Source organism: Bos taurus, chromosome 29, assembly GCF_002263795.3.
Source record: "Bos taurus isolate L1 Dominette 01449 registration number 42190680 breed Hereford chromosome 29, ARS-UCD2.0, whole genome shotgun sequence".
Classification (NCBI taxonomy): Eukaryota; Metazoa; Chordata; class Mammalia; order Artiodactyla; family Bovidae; genus Bos; species Bos taurus.
The window spans coordinates 44,506,702-44,530,326 of record NC_037356.1 but is presented as its reverse complement, the minus strand read 5'-3'; the positions used below and the strand labels follow the sequence as shown (position 1 = coordinate 44,530,326).

Genomic DNA, 23,625 nt, shown 5'->3' with positions numbered 1-23,625 from the left:
GATACACTACTCTGTAGTATACAGGGCAGTTTCAGTGTCTGAAAAATCCTCTGTGCTCTATATCCCCTCCCAGCGCCTGCCAACTACCCATCTTCTTACTAGCTGCATAGTTTTGCCTTTTCCACATAGCTGGAATCATACAGTATGTACCCTTTTCGTGATGGTTTCTTTCACCCAGTAATATCCATTTAACTTTCTCCGTGTCTTTTCATGGCTTAATTGCTCACTTCTTTTTAGCACTAATGTTCCATTGTCTGATATACCACGGTTTGTTTATTGACTCAGCTACCGAAAGGCATCTTTATCAGATATATCTTTTGCAAACATTTTCTCCCATTCATGACTTATCTTTTCATTCTCTTGACCGTGTCTTACACAGAGCAGAAAACTTTAATTTTAGGGACATCTTTGGAGGTCCAGTGGTTAAAACTCTGTGCTTCCAATGCAGAGGGCGTGGGTTCGATCCCTGGTCGAGGAACTAAGATCCCACATGCCACATAACATGGCCAAGAAAAAGAAAAATTAAATTTTAATAAGTTCAGCTTATCAATTATTTCTATCATGGATCATGCTTGGTGTTATAACTAAAAAGTCAACTGCATACCCAAGGTCATCTAAATTTTCTCCTATGTTATTTTCTGGGAGTTTTAGTTTTGTATTTAAGACTGTGATTCATTTTGAGTTAATTTTTGTGAAGGATATAAGATCTGTGTCGAGATTTTTTTTTTTTTTTACCATGTGGATGTCTAGTTATTCTAGCACCATCTATTGGAAAGACTATATTTGTTTCATTACATTACCTTTGTTCTTTGTCAAAGATTTGTACTAAATTTGTGGGGGTCTGTTTCTAGACTCTCTATTCTATTGCACTGATCTATTGTCTATTATTTTGCCAACAGAAGACTGTCCTGATTACTGTAGCTTAATAGTAAGTCTTTTTTTTTTTAATAGTAAGTCTTGAACTAGAGTAGCATTAGTCCTTCAACTTTGTTCTTCTCCTTCATTATTGTATTGACTATTCTGAGTCTTTTGCCTCTCCGTATTAAGTTTAGAATAAGTTTGTTGGTATCCACAAAACAACTTGCTGGGATTTCGACTGGGATTGCACTGAATTTATAGATACAGTTGGGAAGAAGTGATATCTTGACAATACTGAATCTTTCTATCCATGAACATGGAGTCTCTCTCCATTTATTTAGTTCTTCTTTGATATTTTTCATCAGAGTTTTATAGTTTTCTGCATATACGTCTTCTACACATTGTTAGATTTATCACTATTTCAACTTTTTTGGGTGCTATTGTAAATGGAATTGTGTCTTAATTTCAAATTCTATGTTCTCATTGCTGGAATACAGGAAAGCAATTGACTTTCATGTACTAACTTTGCATCCTGCAACCTTGCTATAATCACTTATGTGTTCTAGGAGTTTTTGTTGATTCTTTCAGATTTTCCACTTAAACAATCATGTCATCTGTGAACAAAGACAGTATTATGTCTTCCTTTACAATATGTATACCTGTAATTTCTTTTTCTTGTCTTATTGCATTAGGTAGAATTTCCAGTACAACATTGAAAAGTAGTGGTGAGAAGGAAGATCCTTGCTTTATTCCTGATGTTAGTGGGGAAGTTTTTCACCATTAAATATGATATTAACTCTAAGTTTTCTAGTTACAATTTGTTTTTTTTAATCATGAATGGGTGTTCAGATCAGATCAGATCAGTCGCTCAGACGTGTCCGACTCTTTGCGACCCCATGAATCGCAGCACGCCAGGCCTCCCTGTCCATCACCAACTCCCAGAGTTCACTCAGACTCACGTCCATCGAGTCAGTGATGCCATCCAGCTATCTCATCCTCTGTCGTCCCCTTCTCCTTCTGCCCCCAATCCCTCCCAGCATCAGAGTCTTTTCCAATGAGTCAACTCTTCGCATGAGGTGGCCAAAGTACTGGAGTTTCAGCTTCAGCATCATTCCCTCCAAAGAAATCCCAGGGCTGATCTCCTTCAGAATGGACTGGTTGGATCTCCTTGCAGTCCAAGGGACTCTCAAGAGTCTTCTCCAACACCACAGTTCAAAAGCATCAATTCTTCGGCGCTCAGCCTTCTTCACAGTCCAACTCTCACATCCGTACATGACCACAGGAAAAACCATAGCCTTGACTAGATGAACCTTTGTTGGCAAAGTAATGTCTCTGCTTTTCAATATGCTATCTAGGTTGGTCATAACTTTCCTTCCAAGGAGTAAGCGTCTTTTAATTTCATGGCTACAGTCACCATCTGTAGTGATTTTGGAGCCCAGAAAAATAAAGTCTGACACTGTTTCCACTGTTTCCCCATCTATTTCCCATGAAGTGGTGGGACCGGGTGCCATGATCTTTGTTTCCTGAATGTTGAGCTTTAAGCCAACTTTTTCACTCTCCACTTTCACTTTCATCAAGAGGCTTTTGAGTTCCTCTTCACTTTCTGCCATAAGGGTGGTATCATCTGCATATCTGAGGTTATTGATATTTCTCCCGGCAATCTTAGAATTTGTCAAATGCCAAATGCTTCTTCTTCTGCATCTATTGATATGATTGTGTGATTTTTCTTCTTTAGTCTATTGATGTGATGATTTACATTTATTGATTTTTGAATGCTGAACCAGATTGGCACAGCTGGGATAAATCCCACTTGGTCATGGTGCATAATTCTTTTTATACATTGTTGGATTCAATTTACTATTTTGTTGAGGACTTTTGCATCTATGGTCTTGAGGCATATTAATCTGTAGTTTTCTTTCATTGTAATCTTTGTCTGATTTTGGTGTTAGGGTAATACTGGCCTCATAGATGAGTTAGAAAGTATTCCCTCTGCTTTTCTCTTCTGAAAGATTGTAGAGAGTTGGTATAATGTCACCCTTAAATGTCTAGTAGTGAACTTATCTTGGCTTGATGTTTTCTGTTTTGGAAGGTTGTTTATTAATTATTGATTCTATTTCTTTGATACAGGCTTTGCAGATTATCTATTTCTTCTTGTGTATTTTAGCAGATTGTCTTTCAAGGAATTGGTCCATTTCATATAGGTTATCAAATTTGTGCATATGAGCTTTTTTAGAGTATTTTTTGATTATCATTGGAAGGATATTGCCCATGAATATTCACTGCCCATGAATTTGTAGTGATAGCCCTTCTTTAATTTCTTTTTCTTTTTCCTTCTTTCATTCCTGATACTAGTAGTTTGTGACCTCTCATCTTTTATCTTAGTCTAGCTAGAGGTTTCGGAGAAGGCAATGGCAACCCACTCCAGTACTCTTGCCTGGAAAATCCCATGGATGGAGGAGCCTGGTGGGCTGCAGTCCATGGGGTCGCTAGGAGTCCAACAGGACTGAGCGACTTCACTTTCACTTTTCACTTTCATGCATTGGAGAAGAAAATGGCAACCCATTCCAGTGTTCTTGCCTGGAGAATCCCAGGGACGGGGGAGCCCGGTGGGCTGCCGTCTATGGGGTCGCACAGAGTCGGATACGACTGAAGCGACTTAGCAGCAGCAGCAGCAGCAGCTAGAGGTTTGTTGATTGCTATGATCTGAATGTTTGTGTCCCTCCAAAACCAGTATGCTGAAACCTAACCTCCAAGGTGATGGCTATTAAGAGAGGGAGCCTTTGGGAGGAGATTAGATCATGCTCCTCATTGAGATTTATGCGTTTACTAAGTAGACCCCAGATAGCTAGCTCATATGATCCACCATGTGAAAACACAGCGAGAAGGTAGCAATCTGCAGCCCGGAAGAGGAGTGTCACCAGAGCCCGACCATGCTGGCACCTGTCGTCCATTCTTATTCTACCTTGGTGGTTGTAACTTAGCCTTGTATACAATTTCATTTTCTCTTCTTTCTTAGCATATCAATTGCACTTCTTTTTTTACTTTTTTTAGTGGTTGACTTTGCAATAGACATTTTAGTGGTTGACTTTGCAATATACATTTATAACTAATCCAAGTCCATTTCATGGTCCATTTATAATAAAATAATCCTAATTCTTGCCTTCCCTCCCTCATATCACTGCTGTCATTCATTTCACTTGTACATAAGCATACATAGTTGGATATATTGCTGGTATTATTATTTTGGATAAATGTGTCTCTTAGATCTGGTATTATTATTTTGGATAAATGTGTCTCTTAGATCAGTTAAGAATAAGAAATATAAAAGTTTTTATTTTACCTTCACTTATTCCTTCACCACAGCTTTTCCTTTCTTTTTTAATGTACATCTGAGTTTCTGACCTATATCATTTCCCTTCTCTCTAGAGAACTTCTTTTAACATTTCCTGCAAAACAGGTCTATTGGCAACACATTCCCTCAATTTTTGTTTGTCTGAGAAAGTCTTTATTTCCACTACACTTTAAAGGATAATTTCACAGGGCATACAATTCTAGATTGGTGGCTTTTTATCTCGACACTATAAATATTTCAGTCTACTCTTCTTGCTTGCAAGATTTCTGAAAGATTAGATGTAATTATTATCTTTGTTCCTCTGTAGATATTTTTTTCCATCTAGGTTCTTTCTTTCTCTTTGATTTTTTTCTTTCTCTTTGATTTTCTGTAGTTTAAACATGATATGCCTCTATGGAGGTTTGTTTCTTTTTTGTTTTGCATTTAGTATCCTATTCAGTGTTCTCTGAACTTCCTGGATCTGTGGTTTGGTATCTGACATTACTTTGGGGAAATTCTCGGTCATTACTATTTCAGATATTTCTTCTGTTTTTTTTTCTTCTTCTGGTTTTATCACTGTATATATGTTATATTCCTTATAGTTGTCCCATGGTTCTTGGATATCCTATTCTGTTTTCTTCAGTCTTTTTTCATTTTGCTTTTCAATTTTGGAGGTTTCTATTGAGATACCCTTAAGCTCAGAGATTCTTTCCTCTGCTGTGTCGTCTACTAATAAGCCCATCAAAAGTGCCCTTCCTTTCTGGTAATATTTTCTGACCTCTAGCATTCTTTTAGACTCCTTCTCAGACTCTTTTCCATTATAGGATATTATAAGATACTGAGTCTCATTTCCTGTGCTATATACTATGCCCTTGTTATTTACCTATTTTATATATAGTACTGTATATTTGTTAATCCCAAACTGCCCATCTGTTCTTACATGCTGTCTACTTTATCCATTAGAGCCCTTAGAATATTAGTCATAGTTGTTTTAACTCCTGGTCTGATGAGTCCAACATCCCTGCCGTATCTGAGTCTGGTTCTGATACTTGCTCTGTCTCTTCAAGCTGTGTTTTCTGCCTTTAAGAATGTTTTGTAATTTTTTTCTTGATAGCCAGACATGATGTGCTGAGTAAAAGGAACTGTCTTAAATAGGCCTTTAGTAGTGGGATGGTAAGGAATGGTGGCAGGGGAAGTGTTCTAGAGTCCCATGATTTTAGTGAGCCTTTGCTGCTGGACTTTGAACTTGACATGTTCTTCTCAGCCCCATATTCCCACTCCTTTTAGATGGGACCGGATGGTCAGAGCTGTCTAGAGTTGTGTGTTTCCCTTCTTCCAGATTAGTTAGGCTCCAATAAATCCCTAACAGGTTTGGTTCTGGTTAAATAATTTCTCCTGAGGGCAGATCATGTTAAGAAGAACAGAATGCTCTAGCATATTTTGAAAATGGCTCCTTCTCACCTCCCTCTGCCCGAAGCAAGAGGGATTTTTTTCCTCTGAAATTCACTGTGAGAACCAGGTGAAGCTCCTGAAGGTAAAACCCCCCAAAGTGTGGGGACCCCTTATGTCCAGTTCCCCCTGGAGTTTTCAACTCTCAGAATTGTCCACACTGAGCCTTTAGCAATTCACCAATTACAGTTCCAATTTTCCTACCCCAGCACTGTTCCATGGAGGTTTCTGTTCATGAGTTTTTGCTCTGGTAAGTTGTGACTCTCTGTACCTGCCTGTCTGTTTCTCCAATTTTGGGGGCTGCAGTTTGCTCTGGAACCTCACTTCTCTTAAGGATCTAAGAAGAGTTGTTGGTTTTTCAATTTCTTCAGCTTTTTACTTGTTAGAAGAGATGGGCAACATCTAAGCTCCCAACATGCCAGACCAGAAACTGGGAGTCATGATTTTTTTCCCTCCCATTTAAGCCAATTTGAGGTGGGTTTCTGCTACTTCCAAACAAAACAATCCCACTGTAAACAGTGAATACTTGGGTAGCACTTTTCCATTAACTTTCCCAGCTATTCTCTCTTTTAATGAGGAAATCAAGGCCTAGAGATGGGATGTGATTACTCAAAGTTCAAACAAAAAATAGAAGAAACAGCCTGGGCCTCAGCACAGAGATAAGCAATCTAATCCCTTTATTTTACATATAGAGAAACTGTATCCTTATACATTCTTGGAGAAGCTTTTTCAGAAAATGATTTAACAACACTAGTCAACTGTCAATGCACAGAGCCTTTGACCCAGCAATTCTGCTTCTAAAAATAGATCCTAGTCACACACATGCTTAAGGATGCTTATTTGTCTTGTTTGTAAGAATGACAAACAACCTAAATGTCCATCAATATACAAAGGACTAAACTGATTACATCGTACAAAGCTATGGAATGCTTCACAGTCAATAAAAGAAAACGAGGTGGATTTCTATGTACCCCATGGAAGTTCTCCAAGATATAGTGTTCAGTGAAAAAAAGCAGAACTCATAAGAATCTATAGAATGTGATCTCATATGTGAAAGAGAAAATAAGCAACTAACACATGTGTATTTCTACTTGTACAGGTATGCAGTGTAGACAGAGGACTGAAAAGGCTATATACCCACCATCTTTGGTGGTTACCTCTGGGCTGGGCATTGAGAAAAAATGATCTTCGTGTTTTATTTTGTGCCTTTCTGCAATGCTGTAAAGCATTAAGAATGCATTCATGTATTCCTTGGCCAACAGACCCACAGATGAGATAAAAACAAGATGACAGGCAGAACATTCTGCCCAGGGACATGCAACATGGTAGAGGAAGATCTGGTCCAGATCTCAGACCTCCAGATTCCTACACTGGACTCATTCCTCTACCGTCTCCGAACCTCCACAGCTGTTTCCTCTACTCCACAGCTCTCGTGATCATCATAACAGCCATCATTTATCTCATCAGGGGGCCACAACCCTAAGAGGTACAGACGACCCTCAGGCATACTTTGTAGATGAGAAGACTGAGACTCCAGGAGGGGATGTCCCTGTGTTTAAAACCTTTGATCTAATTCAGAGAGAGACAGAGAGTCCATTGGACCCCTGCTTCCCGGCCCCTCACACCCAGAATGCAAGTTGGCCTGGGAGAACTAACCTGATATTCCTCCTCAGTAAGGCCTTCGGCCAGGGCATGCTGGCGCAGCTGGTCGGGATCCTGGGCACGGAAGAGGCGGCTGAGCAGGGCATAGATGTAGGGGGCCTCAGGGGAGGTCTGCAGCAGCACTGCCAGGCCTCCGTACCAGGCGGCCCGTGACAGGTAGTGGGCATAGAGACGCTCTGTGGACGACAGCAGGCGGAAGGCCTCGCGGCAGTCCAGGCTTGACACGCCGATGTCATTGGGGAGAATGTACTGGGTGTCCGCCATGGGCCCTGCTGAGAACCATCACCGTGATCACAGGCATCATTTATCCCACACCAACGGCATGTACATCTGAGTCTGCATGCTCACAGTCTGAATGAGGAAGGGAATACCATTGCATCCATGCACCAGATATGCCAAGTGAGACTCAGAGATGGTTAGGTGACTCACCCCAGAAGATTACACAATATTCTGGCAGGCAATATTCAGCCTGTGGCCTCCCAAACTTAAAGACTGAATCCAACTACCTAGTATTACAGATTGGAGAAGGCAATGGCACCCCACTCCAGTACTCTTGCCAGGAGAATCCCATGGATGGAGGAGCCTGGTGGGCTGCAGTCCATGGGGTCACTACGAGTCGGACACGACTAAGCGACTTCACTTTCACTTTTCACTTTCATGCATTGGAGAAGGACATGGCAACCCACTCCAGTATTCTTGCCTGGAGAATCCCAGGGACAGGGGAGCCCGGTGGGCTGCTGTCTATGGGGTCACAGAGAGTCGGACACGACTGAAGCGACTTGGCGGCAGCAGCAATATTACAGATGGAGAGACCAGGGCCAGGGAGGCGGGGTGCTTTGCCTAATAACACAAGGGAGGGGTCAAAAGCGAGCTTCCACATCTCTGGGCTCCCAGGCCCCTCTCCGTGGTCACCCCTCTTCCCTCTCTGATCTCCTAGCCTTCCCTTCAGAATTATCCTGCATGTTCTTCGATTCTGCCCACCACTGTGTTCACAAGGACAGAGTCCCAGCTGGAAGACCCCGGTTCCAAGACTGGCTCACCCCAGACTCCAAATGTCAAGTCAGCTGTACTTTTCTACCTCTAGAAGACAGCCTCTGATAATAACCCCAACCTCACTGGGTGGCTATGCAAATTAGATGAGGTCACAAGGTCAGCCTGATCGACAGAAGGTACCTACAGCAGTACAAGATTTTCCCTGTACTCTTCAGTTCTCACTGCTGGCAGGATCAGTCCCACTCTTATCCCCCTGACCTCTCCCTGTGCTCAGCCAGGGGACCCTCCCTAGCTGCAGAAGCTCAGAGCGGAGAGAAAACTCATTTTACAGATAGGGAGACTGAGGCTTAGAGACGCCAAGCAGCTTATCGATAGTCTTGCTGCCTAGTTAGGACCTGGGTGTCTCCCAACCCAGAGTATTCACAACGCCCTCTCTTACTCTGAAAGAGTTTCCTACCACCCCCACCACTCCCGAAGCTGCTCCCAAATGGCACAAGCCCCTGGGTTCCGAAAGGGACGTTAACCCTTTGCTGTCCGGAGCGATCCTTGGCTTCGGGGCCGCGATTAATTTGGAATGGGGGGGCAGAAAAGGAATGATCTTGAGCTCGGCCCAGACGCGCCCTGTCCCCTGAGGATAACACATGGTGACCCCAAAACCCGGTCGCCGCGCCTCACCTGCAGCAGCTGCTCGGATCGCACACTCACTTCCTGCTTCCGGCTCCCCCATTCATTGGGGCTCCGCCAACTCCGCCTCCACCAGCCAATTGCCGAGCCTCGGGGCCCGGACGGGCATCGCCTCCAGCCAATAGAAGCTCTGAGCCGGCCAGCCGGCTCCCCGCCCCCCAGGCGCTACGAGGTGGAGAGCGGAATGGCCCCTGCGGCCTTGGCCTTTTGTCCGCAGGCGGTACACGCGCTGGGGTCAGAAACCTCCGTGTTCAGCCTGGCCCAGGCCTAGTCCGAACAGACGGCGCAGAGAAGGTACCCCGAAACCAGGCGGGGCAGCGTGGCTGTTACGAACGGAGCACCGGCGACAACCCCCGCACAGTCCTGACCCCCGCTCTCCTTTGGAGTTAGATTTCTGAGTCCCCCGACTTCAGTTTTGGGTATAGGAACCCAGGACCATGGGTAGTGACGAGACTCCCGTTTAGGGAGTCGAGTCCACAGTCCAGCGGGCTCCAGCCGGGGCTGAGATGGTCCCACCGTGCGGGTCGGGGGTGGGGGGGAGGGGAGGCGGGGGGACGTGGAGAAACGCCCGCAGGTGCTGCCTTGTACCCTGTCGGATTCGCCATGGACCTGGCTAGGGCAGCAGTTAAATATCTTCGCGTCTCAGTTTCTTCTGAACAAGGGGCGAGGGGCCTGGCAGTTTCGGGGTGCTTGCCAGGTGCCGGATGGATGAGAAGGCCGACCACAACCTCAAAAGGCTGCCCAGGGCAGAGCCGAGGCTGCATGTCTGGAGAAACTCACAAGAGGATGGGATGGGTGGGGGAATGGCATGTGAAAGTGCCTAGCACCTGGCCTGGGCCAAGTGGGGAACATTTTGAGGGTCCCATATCAGAAATGGAGCAGAGCCAGGCCATCTAAGGTTGAGGGGGGCCTCCACTGCCTGGTAGCTGTGTGTCCTTCGATGAGTCTCTTTACCTCTGTGAGTCTTGACTTCCTCAGTCAGAAAACCGGGCTAAAAATCCGTCTTTCCTGGAGGGAAGTTGTAAGCTTGAGGGAAGTGTTGACAGTGTTGACGCCCCCGGGTGCAGTGCAGAGAAGTGTGGAGGAGAGGGTCTACCCTGAAATCCATACACCCTCCTTGCCAGTTTTTGCCACGCCTGTGTCTAGGCCCAGAGCAGCTGTGTCCACCACCCACACCAGTTTCTCATTCACAAAAGGTGCCCAAGGCCCTGTTTGGCACAACAGTGCTGTTGGCACTGATGGTGATGATCATGACAGGGAGGAACTCAATAAATTGGTCTATGTACCTAGAAAATAGCCCCTCTTCTTCCCTGTGCCCCAATTTTTATTGTCTTTAAAACAGGTGTAAAGTCTTCCCTGACACTCGGGAGAGGTTGACATGTACACGGATAAAGGAGGAAGTGCCGTCCATCGCCACCAGTGGGCAGCTCAGGCCAAGGAAGGATCCCAGTACTCCTGGGAAACCCCCAGCCAAGCTGCATTTTCATCAAGACAGCTAATAAGAGCACTTCCTGAAGTTCTATGCTAGCAGCTTGACATGGAGGATCTCATTTAATTCCTGCAAAAAACCTGAGTTAGGATATAATTTAATCTAGAGTACATATGGGGAAACGGAGGCTGATGGATTCACTGACTTCCCTAAGGCCACCCAGGAAGTCCTCTGGTGTCCCTGAACCGGGGTCCAGCCTTCCACCACATTGTCCCCTCCCCCTGCTCAACACATGCGTGTGCGCACATGCACACACACACACACACACACACACACAGAATTACATGCAACAGTCTACTCACTGGAGTCATAGCCACCCCTAGCCTTGGCTCTTTCCCATGGGGATAAAGAAGGGGTAGGTGAGGAAGTAGTATTAAGTACATCCTATGCTACAGGTGCCCTTCATACATTCACAACCACCTGGTAATGGCGGTACAGTTATTCCATTTAACAGTTAAAGAGACTGAGGCTCCAAGAGTTAGAAAGGGGCAGAGCCGTCTGACCCCTCCACCAACACTCTGAGTTCTCCCTCTTATGGCACCTGTGCCTTTTGCTTGTCTCTCCTTCTAGGGTCTGAGATTCCCTGATAGAAATGGCATGCAAGTGTTCCCCTGTCTGGTTCCCAACAGAGAACAGAGAGCTGGGAAGAGTTGGATTCCTACTGCTGTGTGTGTGTGTGTGTGTGTGTGTGTGTGTGTAGGAGTTGCAATGCTCCCATGTCCACCCCAGCATCCTTATTGGGGCTCCCCCGCTGTGGCGGTGTAAAGCAAGAATCTGATCGCATCCTCATCTCACCACCAGCAAATACCCTCTGTCCTCTCAACAGCCCCAGGTCTGATATCTGTGGCTCCAACCAGCTGTGTGGAAGGGGGCAGGTCCCTCCCCTTGGAATATCTAAGGCTCTGCCTTCTATTAGGGATTATGTCCAGGTCGAGTTGGTACTCAGAGGCTCTTTTTCAGAATTTTATATTTCCAGAACCTCCATCTACCTAATCTTTCCAGCTTGCTTGTCCCAGGAAAGGTCTGGGGCAACCCCAGTAGCACCCCGAGCTTGCCTGGGCTCTCAGGAGGAGGTGAGAATGGGCCAGGATGAATAGGGATCCAGTTCAGATTTGGTCTCCATGGCAACAAAGGCCCACCAGATGCCAGCCCAACATTCCCACCCTTCATTCGTTTCTGCTCCCTCCATACCCAGCTCATTGGTCATCAAGCGTTTTCCCTGCCACACCTTGGCCCATGCTGTTCCCCTTACCTGGGCTGCCCTCCCAACTCCTCCCACCCCATCCAAGGAGAGCTGCCCAGTGCCCTGGAGGAGAGGGCAGGCTCTGAGGCCAGGCAGGCAGCTGTGGATCTGTGGATTAGAATCTGACTTGACCACTTTCTAAACTGTGTGACTTGGACCATGTTCTTTAATCTCCCTGTAAACAGAAATGGTAACACCTCCTTCCCTGGGTTACTGTGAGAATTAAATAAAACCTCTGAGAAGCAGAGCCTGGTGACTGGGGAGTGCTTAATGAACGTAGTTATTATTACCATTAGCGCAGTGCAGGGCACGCAGTGGGCATTTGGTTGATAGTAGCCCTTGTGTCACAGCCAACGCTCTGGACCACGAGTCCTCTCCCTCTCCTCAACCCCTGACTGTCCAGAAATGAGGATGCAAACCTCCATCCAGCATCTTCCCTGTCAGCACGGCCCCAGCCTCTCGTCCCAGCCTCTTTCTGCCCCCTGCAGCCCATGCTTCAGCCACTCTGAACCCCTCACCCAGTTCCCTGCATACCTACACCTGAGCCTGCCCTGAGCCCCCTTTCTGCCTAGAGCACCCCCTTTACTGTAGGGATTCCCAGCAGGCCACCAAAGCAGAGCCCTTAAGCCCCTCCAGTGAAGCCTGTCTCACTTTTCTAGCCACCTGTGAGACCAGCTTCACAACTCCTGATGACTCTCTGATCCTAGTACACAGGAAGCCATGCTGTCATTCAGTAATTGGTCTGTCGTTCAGTTACTGGGAACTCTATCAGGCAGGGAACCAAGTCTGTGTCCCCAGATAACACTTGGCAAGGAGTCCAGTCCCCAGTGGGTATCCGCAGATGTCGGTCCCAGCCTGCCGCCCACCCGGCACTCACTCGGGGCTGGAGGCACTGCACGCATGCGGGACACGCAGATTCGTGAGGGCAGCTGAGCAGCAGGTTTATAGGGGAACCCAGGGCAGCAGCGGCGGGGTGATTATCTAGAACTGGGTTGGCAGGCTCAGGGCACAGCCAGCCTAAGCTGGGGGTCAGGGACCTGTGGCCCCTTCATTCCCCCAGCGGCACAGTGTAGGCGGCATGATGTGGGATGCCCCTATAAGAGCGGGGGCAAAAGGGCTGGGCCTCCCTCCATCAGCCCAGGACAGAGCTGGTGCTGAGAGCCTCATCATTCTGTCTGGGGTGGGGGTCCAGGGACCCCCTCTGGAGCCCAAGTTAGGAGGGGAAGGGCACCACCCACCCAACGCGTCCATCTGGTGTGGTGATGAGCCAGCAGGTAGAGTCTCACATGCAGAGCTCCCTGGAGGTGGGGGACCCAGGCGGGCAGGCAGGCGCGGCAGCAAGGGGCCCCGGGGAGCCTAGTCCAGCGGCCCCTGGAAAATGAGGCGGACGCAGCCATGCTCGCCGGTGAGCCAGGCCCCACAAAAGGGGCAGGCGGCGTGGAACGCGTGGGTGCCATGGGGCAGTGGCGTCTGAGCCCAGTAGCGGGCAGTCTTCTCAGAGCAGACGTGGCCGCAGGGTGCAAAGGCGTGGCTGGGCGGCCCGGGGTCCAGGCAAAGGCCGGCCTCCTGGCCGAGCCACAGGGGTACGTAGGGCCCCACGAGGCGGCAGAGGGGACATTCGCGCTCCTGGGGGCCCCGCTCTCGCCGGCAGCCCCAGCCGTGGTAGCCGTGGACATGGCCGCAGCGGACGTACACCCAGGGCTGCTGCTTGTCGGGTGCCGTGCGGCCGCGCGCCGGGCTGGGGAAGGCCAGGGTGCTGAGGCCCACGGGACACTGGGGCCGCGCCGCGTTCGCCTCCTGCCGCTGGGCCTCCAGCTGCTTCAGCGTGGGCGCCCGCAGCAGCCCGGCCGGCGTGCGCCACAGCAGCGTGGCCCCGCACAGGTCGATGAGGGAGCCGTCCTGCAACACGTTGGACTCGTTTTCCACCTGCAGGGGCAGCAGAGGGGCCTTCGTGCCCAAGGGGCTCCTGAACCCCCAGCCATCCGGCCGCCATCACCCCAGTCAAGCCACCCATCCATTCCCCTGAACCTCCCTGGAGGGTGCACCCTGGACCCCGTGGGGCTAGCTGGGTCAGAAGAGGGGTTGGGCTGGGGCAGAAGAGGGGTAAGGGCTGGGGCAGAGGACCAGAGGAGACTGAGAAGCCCCATGGGCCAGCAGGAAAAGTGGTCCTGGGTAAGCACCATCCCCCAAAAACCAAAACCCAAAAAACTAGCAGGGACTTTCAGTGGTTAGGGCTCTGCACTTCCACTGCTGCAGGTGTAGGTTCAATCCCTGATTCTTCTAAGTCTTCTAAGATTTGATCTTATCTTGCAAGCCAGGCAGCAAGGCCAAAAAAATAATAATAATAATAATAATAATCCCAGGCAGGCACCATGCCTTATTCTCATTGAAACCTGCGCCTCGGTCACTTCATCTGTCAAATCACAAAGACGGGACTCTGGACTGGGTCTTCCCTGGTGATGCAGTGATTAAGACTCTGTGCTTCCCCTGAAGAGTGTTCAAGCCCTGATCGGGGAACTAAGATCCCACATGCCACATACTGGCCAAAAACAAGGCCTGGACCAAAATGGAAGTTTTCTAAAACATTTTCTCAAGCTCATCTTCCCTGATGGCAGAATCTCCTGTGTTAAAACACCAGCTTAGCCCAAAGCCTAAGGGCTGAGGTTAAAAGCAAGGACTCTAGCGCTAGATAGTCTGGGCATGAATTCTGGCCTCAGTGTTTACTAACTCTGTGTCTCTGGTCAAGTAACTTATCCCCTCCGTGTCTTAATTTCCTTGTCCTCAAGATGGGTTTTACTTCCCTGTGTAGCAAGTGGTTCTCATGAATCAGTGTGAGAACTTGGAACAGTGCCTGGGACATAGTAGGTGCTCAGTAGCGGGTACCAGTGAGAGGCTCACAAGCCTAATTTTACAAAATAACGTTTCCCCAGATCTCCCAGTGGAACTGAGGCCCTGGGAAGATAAGCCATGCTTTTCCTCGAGGCTCGGCATCTCCTTGCCCCATATGTTCACACCTAGGAAAACCTCTATGTGGCCCCTTTGAGGATCGTGGCCATGTGACATTGGGCAAGCCCCATCTCTCTCTAGGACTCTCCCAGCTCCCAACATTAGGTTCCCCATCACCTGTGTTAGCACTACTCCAAGGCCCTTTCCTGCTGGGAAAGAATAAAGCTAATCTTGCCTGAACGTGACAGACACGTTAAAAACCACCAACACTTCAGGCTATAAACTGCTCACACACAGGCCAAGTGTCACCCTCGTAAGAGGCTGTGAGTTTCAGCTGCTGACATCCTCAGAAGCGCGTGGGGCTGTACCACGTTCTGTGCGTGCTGCTTCACATCACCCCGTGGGCCTCTGGCAGCATGTGGGCTACACCTGGAGATGCTGGTCTGGTCCCCTCTGTGGGGCAAATGGCATGTACCCCTACATGGAGCCTGTTGGGGGCTGCCCTGTGCAGCAGGACTGGAGATCACCTCCTGGCTTGGGCAGGGGGCAGGGCAGATCGGGAGGGCCCCGGGAAGGACGAGGGGATGGGGAGGAGGGTGGACAGGCCACCTACCAGCTTCCCCCGCTGCTGTGCTGAGCGGCTGTCCCTCAGAGTATACACATTCCCACAGACCGAGATCTCCCGCCAGACACCCGGGGCTGAGTCCTCAGAGAAGCCGCCTGCTGGGTGCATCACCAGGACCCCGTTGGTGGTTAAGCCGTCCATCAGCCCGTCGGGGGTCCGCCATTTGGCTGCCCGCTCCTGGGACCACACGTGGGATCAGATCACATCCCTGAGCGGCCCCCAGCAGGCCTCGAGCCGGAAGTGCTGCCCCTGTACCCTGGAGCCCAGAGGTGGCCCAGAGAGGACTGGAATTGGCACTGTATGACCTTGGGCATCACCTGACCTCTCTGAGCCTCACTTTGCTCATCTGTTAAGTGGGGGTGCTAATCCCCGCATAGGTTGTGGTTATGATTACTGCAGGCTGGTCCATCACCCCTGGAGGCTGCCCCTCCCCAGCCTACCCCTGGGCTCACTCTCAGATGCAACACTGCTCCCTGCCTGGGGGGGCTCACTCACTCCAAGGAAGATGTTGCTGGAGGCATCGAAGCCAGCGGCATAGATTCGGGCAGTATAGGGTGGCCGGCGGTCACAGAGGATGCGGCAGGCATAGCGGGAGATGGTGCTCTGGGCAGAGGGGCCCTCGGCAGCCCCTCCCCCAGGGGACGTGTCTGTCACCACGAAGTCAATCATGTTCTCCGTGGAGCGGCCAATCTGTGAGGGAGGGGAGGGCAAGCACAGGAATGGTGTGTGCAAAGGTCAGTGCCAAGGGCTTCCCACCCCAGGGCTCCCGGAAGCTGTTCTGTGGGCAGGGTGACCAAACGACAGGGAGATAACGCCACCCCAGTTCCCCAGACGTCCACATCCAATCACTGCTGTTTGGGTTTCTCTGTCTCTGTCTCCCCCACAGTTCTGGGAACCGCCCCACTCAATTAAAAACTAGCTCATCTGCAGGACTTCCCTGGTGGTCCAGTGGCTAAGTGGCCCAGTCCTCCATGCTCCCCAGTGCAAGAGGCCTGGGTTTGATCCCTGGTCAGGGAATTTGATCCCTCATGCTGCAACTAAGACCTGGCACATCCAAATAAATAATTAACCAAAAAAAAAAACTAGTTGATTTGCAGATAGAACAGTGAAAGGGTAACTGACACCCATAGTCTGGGAAGGCTCAAATAGTAGTAGAAAACAGTGAATTTGGAGTAAATGTTTACTATATATCATGTTAAGCAGTTCGTGTGCAGATCTCAGTTAATCTTCCCAATGAAGGTGGGACTGTAAATTAGCCCCACTTTACAGATGAGGAAACCAAGGCCCAGAGAGGTTAAGGGACTCTTGCCCAAAGTCGTCCAGCTACTAAGTGACAGAACTGGGAGCAGAGGCCAAGCAGCAGGACTCTCACACCACACTCTGAACCCCTAAACTGTATGTCTCCCATAGCCTGGGAGTCCAGGCTTGGGTGTGAACCTTGATCCAGCCACTGACTTGCTGTGTGAGTGGGAAGTCAACAGCCCTCCCTCAGGTATCCTGCTTCCTCGTCTGAAGAGTGGTCCGCTGCACTGAGGATTCCAAAGCACCTGCCCCCCAGCCTTTGGTCCGCCAGCCTCCCCCTGGGACACCTGCACAGCTGAGCATCCAGGCCTGGTGGCCAGTGGCCAGGAGGCTTGTGGGGTCACCTGAGCCTACCTGGAACATATCTGTGTCACCGTCGTGTGTGTACTCGACTATGACCGAGTGGCTCCGGGACAGTGTGTAGGAGATGCTGTGCTGGCCACGGTTGCTCAGTGCCTGGGGACAGAAAGGAAAAGTCATTTCTCTGGGGATATAGTCAGGAGAAGTGTGCGCTTCTGTGACAGAAGCTGGAGCCTGACATCCAGCAGCCATTCCCAGGGAAGGGGTGGTTCCACCTCTTACAGAGGGCAAACTCTGCAGCCAGCCCTTTACACAGGTTATCTTATTTGATCCCCGTGTGCACGGTCATTGCTCAGTCATGTCCTACTCTTCGTGACCCCATGAACCGTAGACCACCAGGCTCCTCTGTTCATGGGATTTCCCAGGCAAGAATGCTGGAGTAGGTTGCCATTTCCTTCTCCAGGGGATCTTCCCAACCCAGGGATGGAACCTGCCTCTTCTGTGTCTCCTGCATTGCTGGAAGATTCTTTACCACTGAGCCATTGGAAAAGCCCCTATTTATCCCTACAGCTTCCCAAAGGAGGCATGGTTATCATTCCCATTTTACTGTTGAAGGAACTGCATCTCAGAGAAGAGAAGGAAACGGTCAGATGTCAAATGACTGGAAACAGCAGAGCCCAAATTACAACCCCAAACCTCCGAAGCCAAAGGCTTTGCCTTTGTCATTACAGTGTGATTGTCATGTCCCCTCCTGGAGCCTTGGCCGCCTCAAATGATGTTGACCACTTCCCTCCCAAGGGATGGGATCTAGTGGTCCAGGAAATACTTTGCAAGCTACGACATACTGCGAGGAGTCTCCCACCAGCCCCATGCTCTGGTTTCCCAGGGTCATGAGTGAAGACACGTGGGTTCCCCTGCTCTGGCGGGCCTGTGGGCATGTAGGACTGGGAAGACTGGCACCGGGTCTGCTAGGACAAGCTGCTTGCCTTGGAGACGAGCGGCGTTGAGATGTGGTGAATGACATCTGGCTTCACTCCGTTGGCGTGTGGCCGGCGACTCAGCGCCAGGCGGCTTCGGCGGCGGCCCTTGTCCCCACTTGCCAGACACCCATTGTAGCTGTGGATGAGGGGGTTAAGAAGAAAAGGTTGCAGGCAGAGAGTGACAGCAGATGAGTCCCTGAGAGACTAGGAGGAACCACCAACTTCTGGGCAGATCCTGCCTTAATAAACAAGCCCTAGAACTACCAGATAAAAGACCCTACTCTATCAAATTGGTGCCTTGGAGAAGTGAAGTGGGGGGTGGGGGTGGTCAAAAGATCTTCAAAAGAGTTTTCATTCAATTAACCAGTGTTTTCTGGACTCCTGGACCATGCCTGGTCAGGCACTCGGTGCTGGGGTGGTACAGATGACATACCACAGGCCAGTTCTGTGCCCTAAGTTGTTTGAGGAACCTGGATGCCACCTGCCCTGATCCAGACACAAGCCAAGTGTGTCCCAGGCCTAGAGACAGGAGAAAGGAATTCTGATCCCAGGAGCAGGTTTCGAAGAGATGGGACACCTATACCCGGCCTTGAAGAACTAGAAAGGAGTCACCTTTAGCAAACTGTCATTTATTAGATCACAAGTACTACTTGGAAACCAGAAAGGAAGAAAAAAAAAAGTAGACCCACAAAGCCACTATCTCTACACATTCATACACATCAAATTTCTTCCTTTCCAGCCTTGTCCAGATTGTAGAAGGCAAAGATGGGGTGAGTCATAACCTTGATCGCTGCCATGAACTGGAGCCTCCTGTGTTCCTGGTACTTCACATTATTAATTACCTAATGGAATCTGTGTAATGTCCTGCCAGGCAAGTGTCTTTCTATCTTTCTTTTCATTTTATGAATGAGGCAAATTGAGGCTCAGGGAGGTAAAATGACTTGCCTGAGGTCCCAGGCTAGGAAGTGGGAAAAGTCTAGATTTGACCTCTCATCTGTCTGACTCCAGGCTCTTTTGCAGAAGATTCTCAGTAAGGAGGGCTTACCCTGAGCAAAGGCCCTGTGGCAGGCAGGGTTTGAGTGATGACTTGGGTGGGAGAGTGCAGTCGGGGAAAATGAACTTGGTGGGAGGGCCCTGAACTCCAGGAAGAGCATTCTGAACTTTAGTCCATAAGCACTGGGGAGCCACAGCAGGTTTGGCAGCAGGAAGTGAAAAGGATGAATAGCTGCCAAATACAGCCAAGGACCACTTGAATCAGAATCTTCTCTGGACCCACAGAGGGAGATTCTGATTCTGTAGATTTGGGATGAGCTTGTCAGTGGGTAATTTTTCAATGTGCTCTCTGGGTGGCTCTGATGTCCAGCCGGCGTGGGGCTTCACTGCTCTGTGGAGAACAGATGGCTCTCAAGAGGGCCTGTCGCCTTAGGTCTGAGCTCTCCCTCATCAGTGGCCTCATTCCCAGCTGTGATTCCAGCTCTTCCTTTGGGACATGAAGCAGTTGCTTTCTTTGGGGGCGGGGGGAGCGGGCAGTGCCACGTGACTTGTACGATCTTAGTTCTCCAACCAGGGATCAAACCCTGGGTCCTCGGCAGTGAAATCGTGGAGTCCTAACCACTGGACCGCCAGGGACTTCCTAAGTGGCTGCTTTTCTAATGCAAGCACCCCTGAGAGGGGCATCACTTTTGCACTTGTAAGCTCTCCCCACATATGGGGGGTAGGGCAGTTCAGGACACGCCTGAGGGTTCAGATGGACCTGACTTAAATCTGGGCACTTCTGCTTATCAGATAACCTCTGTGCATGCTAAGTCACTTCAGTCATGTTCGACTCTGTGTGACCCTGTGGACTGCAGCTTGCCAGGTGCCTCTGTCCCTGGGATTCTCCAGGCAAGAATACTGAGTGGGTTGCCATGCCCTCCTCCAGGGGATCTTCCTGACCCAGGAATCAAACCCGCATCTCTTAATGTCTCCCGCGTTGGCAGGCTGGTTCTTTACCACTAGTGCCACCTGGGAAGCCCTATAACCTCTGTAAAATGGGGCTAATTTTCTAAGGATCTACCTCACAGGTTCATTATGAGAGCTAAATGAGATAAAGCATTTTAAGATGCTTGGCACAGTTTGGCATATATTTAACAAGCCCTTGATAAATGTTATCTATGACTACTATTACCAAAAAATAAAAATAAAAGCACATGGCACGTACATGTCAACAAACAGTAGCCACTATTATTTCTAAATAGTCATCACAGTGATAACATAGTTTATCAGATACTCTCTTCAGGGCACAGAGAGAGGCCAAAAGGAGGTACAGAAGGGAGGAAGGAGAGGGATCTGTGCATGGGGCAAGCATCCTGGTCAGGCGAAGACCAGGAACGGATAAGGTCTACTCAGCTACCAGCTCACGTTGCTTCCTCTCTCCTGGCCTCAGTTTCCTCATCTGTAGCACGAGGGTCAGCTGTCACTTAGTGGAAGTGCATTAAACCTAGAGTAAGAAAGACCTGGGTCCAAATCCCAGCCCTGCCACTTACCAGCTGTGTGCCCTTGGGCCAGCCACTTCCCCTCTCTGAGCCTTGGTTTCCTCACCTCCTTCCTCACAGCATCTTTGTGAAGATTGAAATGAAATAATGTCCATGAAAGGGCTTGGCACACGCCTGCCTCCCAGAATACTTGGTGCAGGCCAGGCACTGTGCTACGTGCTTTACAGAAATCACCTCAGTCGTTCCTTCCAACAGCCCTCTGAGGTATTATTATTATCATCATCTCTACTGGTAAGTGGGGAAATGGAGGCACAGGGAAGTTAAGCAACTTACAAAGGCAGGATTTGAACCAAGCACTTTTGCTGGAGGACCAGAGTTCATCCCAGACTACACACATGAGGTGTTTTAAAAAGGCAGCTGGTGCTACTTTCTTCCGTTCAGAAACTTAGGTGGGCAGGGTTGTCTCCATAATTTATGAAAAATGGGAAGATAAAATAACAATTGTGAATTGAGGTGGGCTTGGTCAACTTTGTCTCTCAGCTGGGAAGGTGAGGAGGGACGAGCAGCAGAAGGCTGTAAATGGGGAGAGCTGGGACCCTTGGTCTGGCTGTCCTGTGGGGTGCCTGGTGCCCCGCCCCCTCGGACCAGGGAGGCTCACCCCAGAACGATGAGTTCGCCATACTTGATGGGCTCCTCCCCTGGCTGTGCATCTTCACTGGGAGAAGAGAGCACGCAAGAGCCCTGGTTCCCCGGGTGCTGGAGGTCTGAGGTTCGGGGAGACCCCACTTCAGGGTTTCCTTCCAGCACCATTCTGGGCAGAGTGGGAGAAGAGAAAAAGAGCTTTGCAGCCTCCCACCCCAACCCCCCTCAATGCCAGTTCCAGCCTGCTGCAGGCCACCTAGGCTAAGACCAGAATGACCTTTCACCCACTCTGTTGCTATGGCAACCACTTCACCTCTGCCTCCCCTAAACTGTCAGCGTTGCTGGGATACCAGGGAAGGGAGATGGATGGGGTGGAACCAAGAGGGAGGAGCTGCCCAATCAGAGGGTCAGAATATTTGGCAGAGCCAGAGGGATGGCTCAACTTGGGGTGGCCAGAAGCTTCTTTTTGGCAGGACCTCTGTCTGGGATGTGCTTGGAAGAAAAGCACCCCAGGAGTTGGGGGCCCCTACTGCTCATCTTACATTCAGTTCCTGGGTTTGGCTCTCAGCCCCAGGGCCTCTGAGGAACCCTTCTGTCAGGTTTTTGGAATCTACCTATCCATCTTAATCTTTCTGCCCCTTTGCTGGTCTAGGCCTCTATCTGTCTGTCTGTTTTCTCAATGACTCTCTGTCCCCGCCGCTGTCCTTTTCGCCACCTCTCTACCCACCCTCCTCCCCACCTCCGCCTGTCTGGCCACCTCTACCTCTCCATTCACCTGCCTCAGTCTCCCCATCTTGTCCTCACCCTGCGGACAGGGCTCTGGACCCCTCCCGGGTGCGCCCCTCTCCCTCCCTCAGGTGTCAGTCTGCAGTCCCCGGGCCGCTCAGGTCTCTGGAGGCCTGTGGGGGCGGCGCTCCCCCTCCCGCTTGGGCTGCAGCAGAGCCCGTCTCCGCAGGAAGCCTGTTTGGAAAACATCCCCGCGCAGGAGGGACTGCGCCGGGGCAGGCCGGCGCCCCGCGCCTGGGGCGGGCACAATGACAGCCCAGAGACATACGCAGACACAGCCGGCGGCCCCTCCACACAAACACGCGCGCGCACGCACACAGTCCCGCACAACCGGAGCCCCGCGAGCGGTGCCCGGACGGGCACAGAGCCCACCCTAGACCCGCGACAGCAGGCGCGATCGCGCAAACAGCCACAGGCGCCCGCCCTCGGACCGAGTATCCCCCGCCACCCTGACACTCAAACACGCCCCCAGCGTCTGTTGGGGCCCGCCCGGCGAAGCCCCCGCCCCCTCCGCCCCGGCGGGCTCACCTGGCCGCGCTCTGGCCCCCGCTTGGCGCTGCTCCCTCTGCTCCTCGCCCCTGCTCGGCCCAGGGGCCGCTGCGGCGGGATGGGCCCGGCCGGCGGCGGCTCCGCGCTGCCTTGTCACGGGGACACCCGGGGCCGGGGAGGGGTACGAGCGCAAACAGTCACGCTCCGCCCCCTGTCCCTATGCCCCGCCCCACGGAAGCCCCGCCCCTCGAGACTCCGCCTCTTGCGGCGAAGCTCTGCCCCAGTCGGCGGAGCCCCGCCCTTTCTCAGGAGACCACGCCCCTTATCGAGCCCCGCCGGCTGGTCCCTTGGAAGCCACGCCCACCACTCTGCTTTAGGAACGCTCTCTCCCAACTTCGCGTCAGCCGGGACTCTCAGGTAAGTCTTTGAGACCCCCTTCTCCAGTTCGGGTTCCCCAGACCCCGCCCTTGTTTCTGGAGACTCCCGGGTTCTCCTTGAGACCCACCTTGCCTCCCTGGGCTGGAGGCCCTTTACCGCAGCTTAGGCCAGGGACTCTGCACCTCCCGCCTTCCAGATGGGGAAACTGCGGAATTAGAGGAGAGAGGCAGGGGCGGGAAGGAGAGAGAGAATGGAAATACTAGAGGAGACAGAGGTACGGGTGTGCATCAGTGGGGAGGCAAAGGAAAGCCGCTGCGTTTGATCTGTCTTCCAGCCCAGCTGGACTACTTTCTGGGCGACTGCTCTCTGGCTCTGGGCTCCCTCCGGTGTCCAGGAATGCCTCCCTCCCGCCCGCCAGCTTGCGCACACCGCCGGAGGTGCCGCAAACGGGATGGAGATCCCTCCGGGCCTGGGCTTGCAAGAGATCTCATCTATTAGTCTGTGGCAGGTGCTATGGGCTGTGCTTTGAACAAAATAAACCCTTTGATTCTTGGGAGACAGACACTATTAACCACCCATTTTGCAGATGAGAAAACAGAGATTTGGGAATCTGATTTGGTCATGGTTATTTTCCCTGAAAGGGATCAAAAGTGGATTTCAGCTGTGTGACTCCAGTCTGGACTCATGGCTTCTATATACCTTGTTGCTATGACTCGGGACCACAGGATGGCAAGAGGGCAGTCAGAGGTACAGAGCAGGAGAGACCCAGAAATGCATCAGGTAAGATCTCTACAGCTTATTATCTCTTGGCCTGTTTAGAACTGTAACTGTTAGGGAAATTAAAATGGAGGAAGTCTTGCTCAGGCTTCAGAAGCAGGAGAGCAGGCCTCTGACTGATACCATGCAGGGCCTTAGGGGCTTCTGGGCACAAGGCCTTTGTACCTCCCATTTCTTTGATTATAGGGAACAGCATTTATTCAGCCTCTGTGACCTT

General features: G+C 50.6%; 2 protein-coding genes across 6 annotated transcripts in view; both read right to left on the bottom strand.

Annotated features, from left to right (window-relative positions):
- The window catches only part of DPP3 (dipeptidyl peptidase 3), a 31,884-nt gene extending 22,874 nt beyond the window's left edge, over nucleotides 1-9,010 (bottom strand). Inside the window, 2 exon segments of one of the 2 annotated variants that reach the window (NM_001024513.2) lie at nucleotides 7,295-7,569; nucleotides 8,969-9,010. In NM_001024513.2, the coding sequence (NP_001019684.2) occupies nucleotides 7,295-7,564 (270 nt within the window). In that variant the 5' untranslated portion in view covers nucleotides 7,565-7,569; nucleotides 8,969-9,010. 2 annotated transcript variants of the gene reach the window in all.
- A 2,406-nt stretch (nucleotides 9,011-11,416) lies between these two features.
- PELI3 (pellino E3 ubiquitin protein ligase family member 3) lies at nucleotides 11,417-22,410 on the bottom strand. 4 transcript variants are annotated; one of them, XM_005227001.5, is made up of 8 exons: nucleotides 22,293-22,410; nucleotides 20,995-21,147; nucleotides 20,388-20,459; nucleotides 17,869-17,998; nucleotides 16,937-17,038; nucleotides 15,776-15,970; nucleotides 15,269-15,457; nucleotides 11,417-13,635 (listed from the first exon to the last, which is right to left on the bottom strand). In XM_005227001.5, the coding sequence occupies exons 2-8, from the start codon at nucleotides 21,144-21,146 to the stop codon at nucleotides 13,066-13,068; spliced, it is 1,410 nt and encodes a 469-aa protein (XP_005227058.1). In that variant the 5' UTR covers nucleotide 21,147; nucleotides 22,293-22,410; the 3' UTR covers nucleotides 11,417-13,065. The 4 variants fall into 4 exon arrangements, with proteins under 4 accessions (XP_005227058.1, XP_010819358.1, XP_005227060.1 ...); XM_010821056.4 differs by having other exon boundaries at nucleotides 11,417-13,608; XM_005227003.5 differs by lacking the exon at nucleotides 20,388-20,459.
- Between the last annotated feature and the right edge of the window lie 1,215 nt (nucleotides 22,411-23,625).

Bases quoted from the DNA above. Each gene is read 5' to 3' on its own strand.
- PELI3 (XM_005227001.5), bottom strand. From the start codon at position 21,146: ATGGTGCTGGAAGGAAACCCTGAAGTGGGGTCTCCCCGAACCTCAGAC. The intron at 15,458-15,775 runs GTGAGTGAGCCC...GTGTGGTCCCAG, and splicing joins CCAGCAACATCTTCCTTGGA to GAGCGGGCAGCCAAATGGCG. The intron at 13,636-15,268 runs GTAGGTGGCCTG...CTGCCCCTGCAG, and splicing joins CACAGCAGCGGGGGAAGCTG to GTGGAAAACGAGTCCAACGT.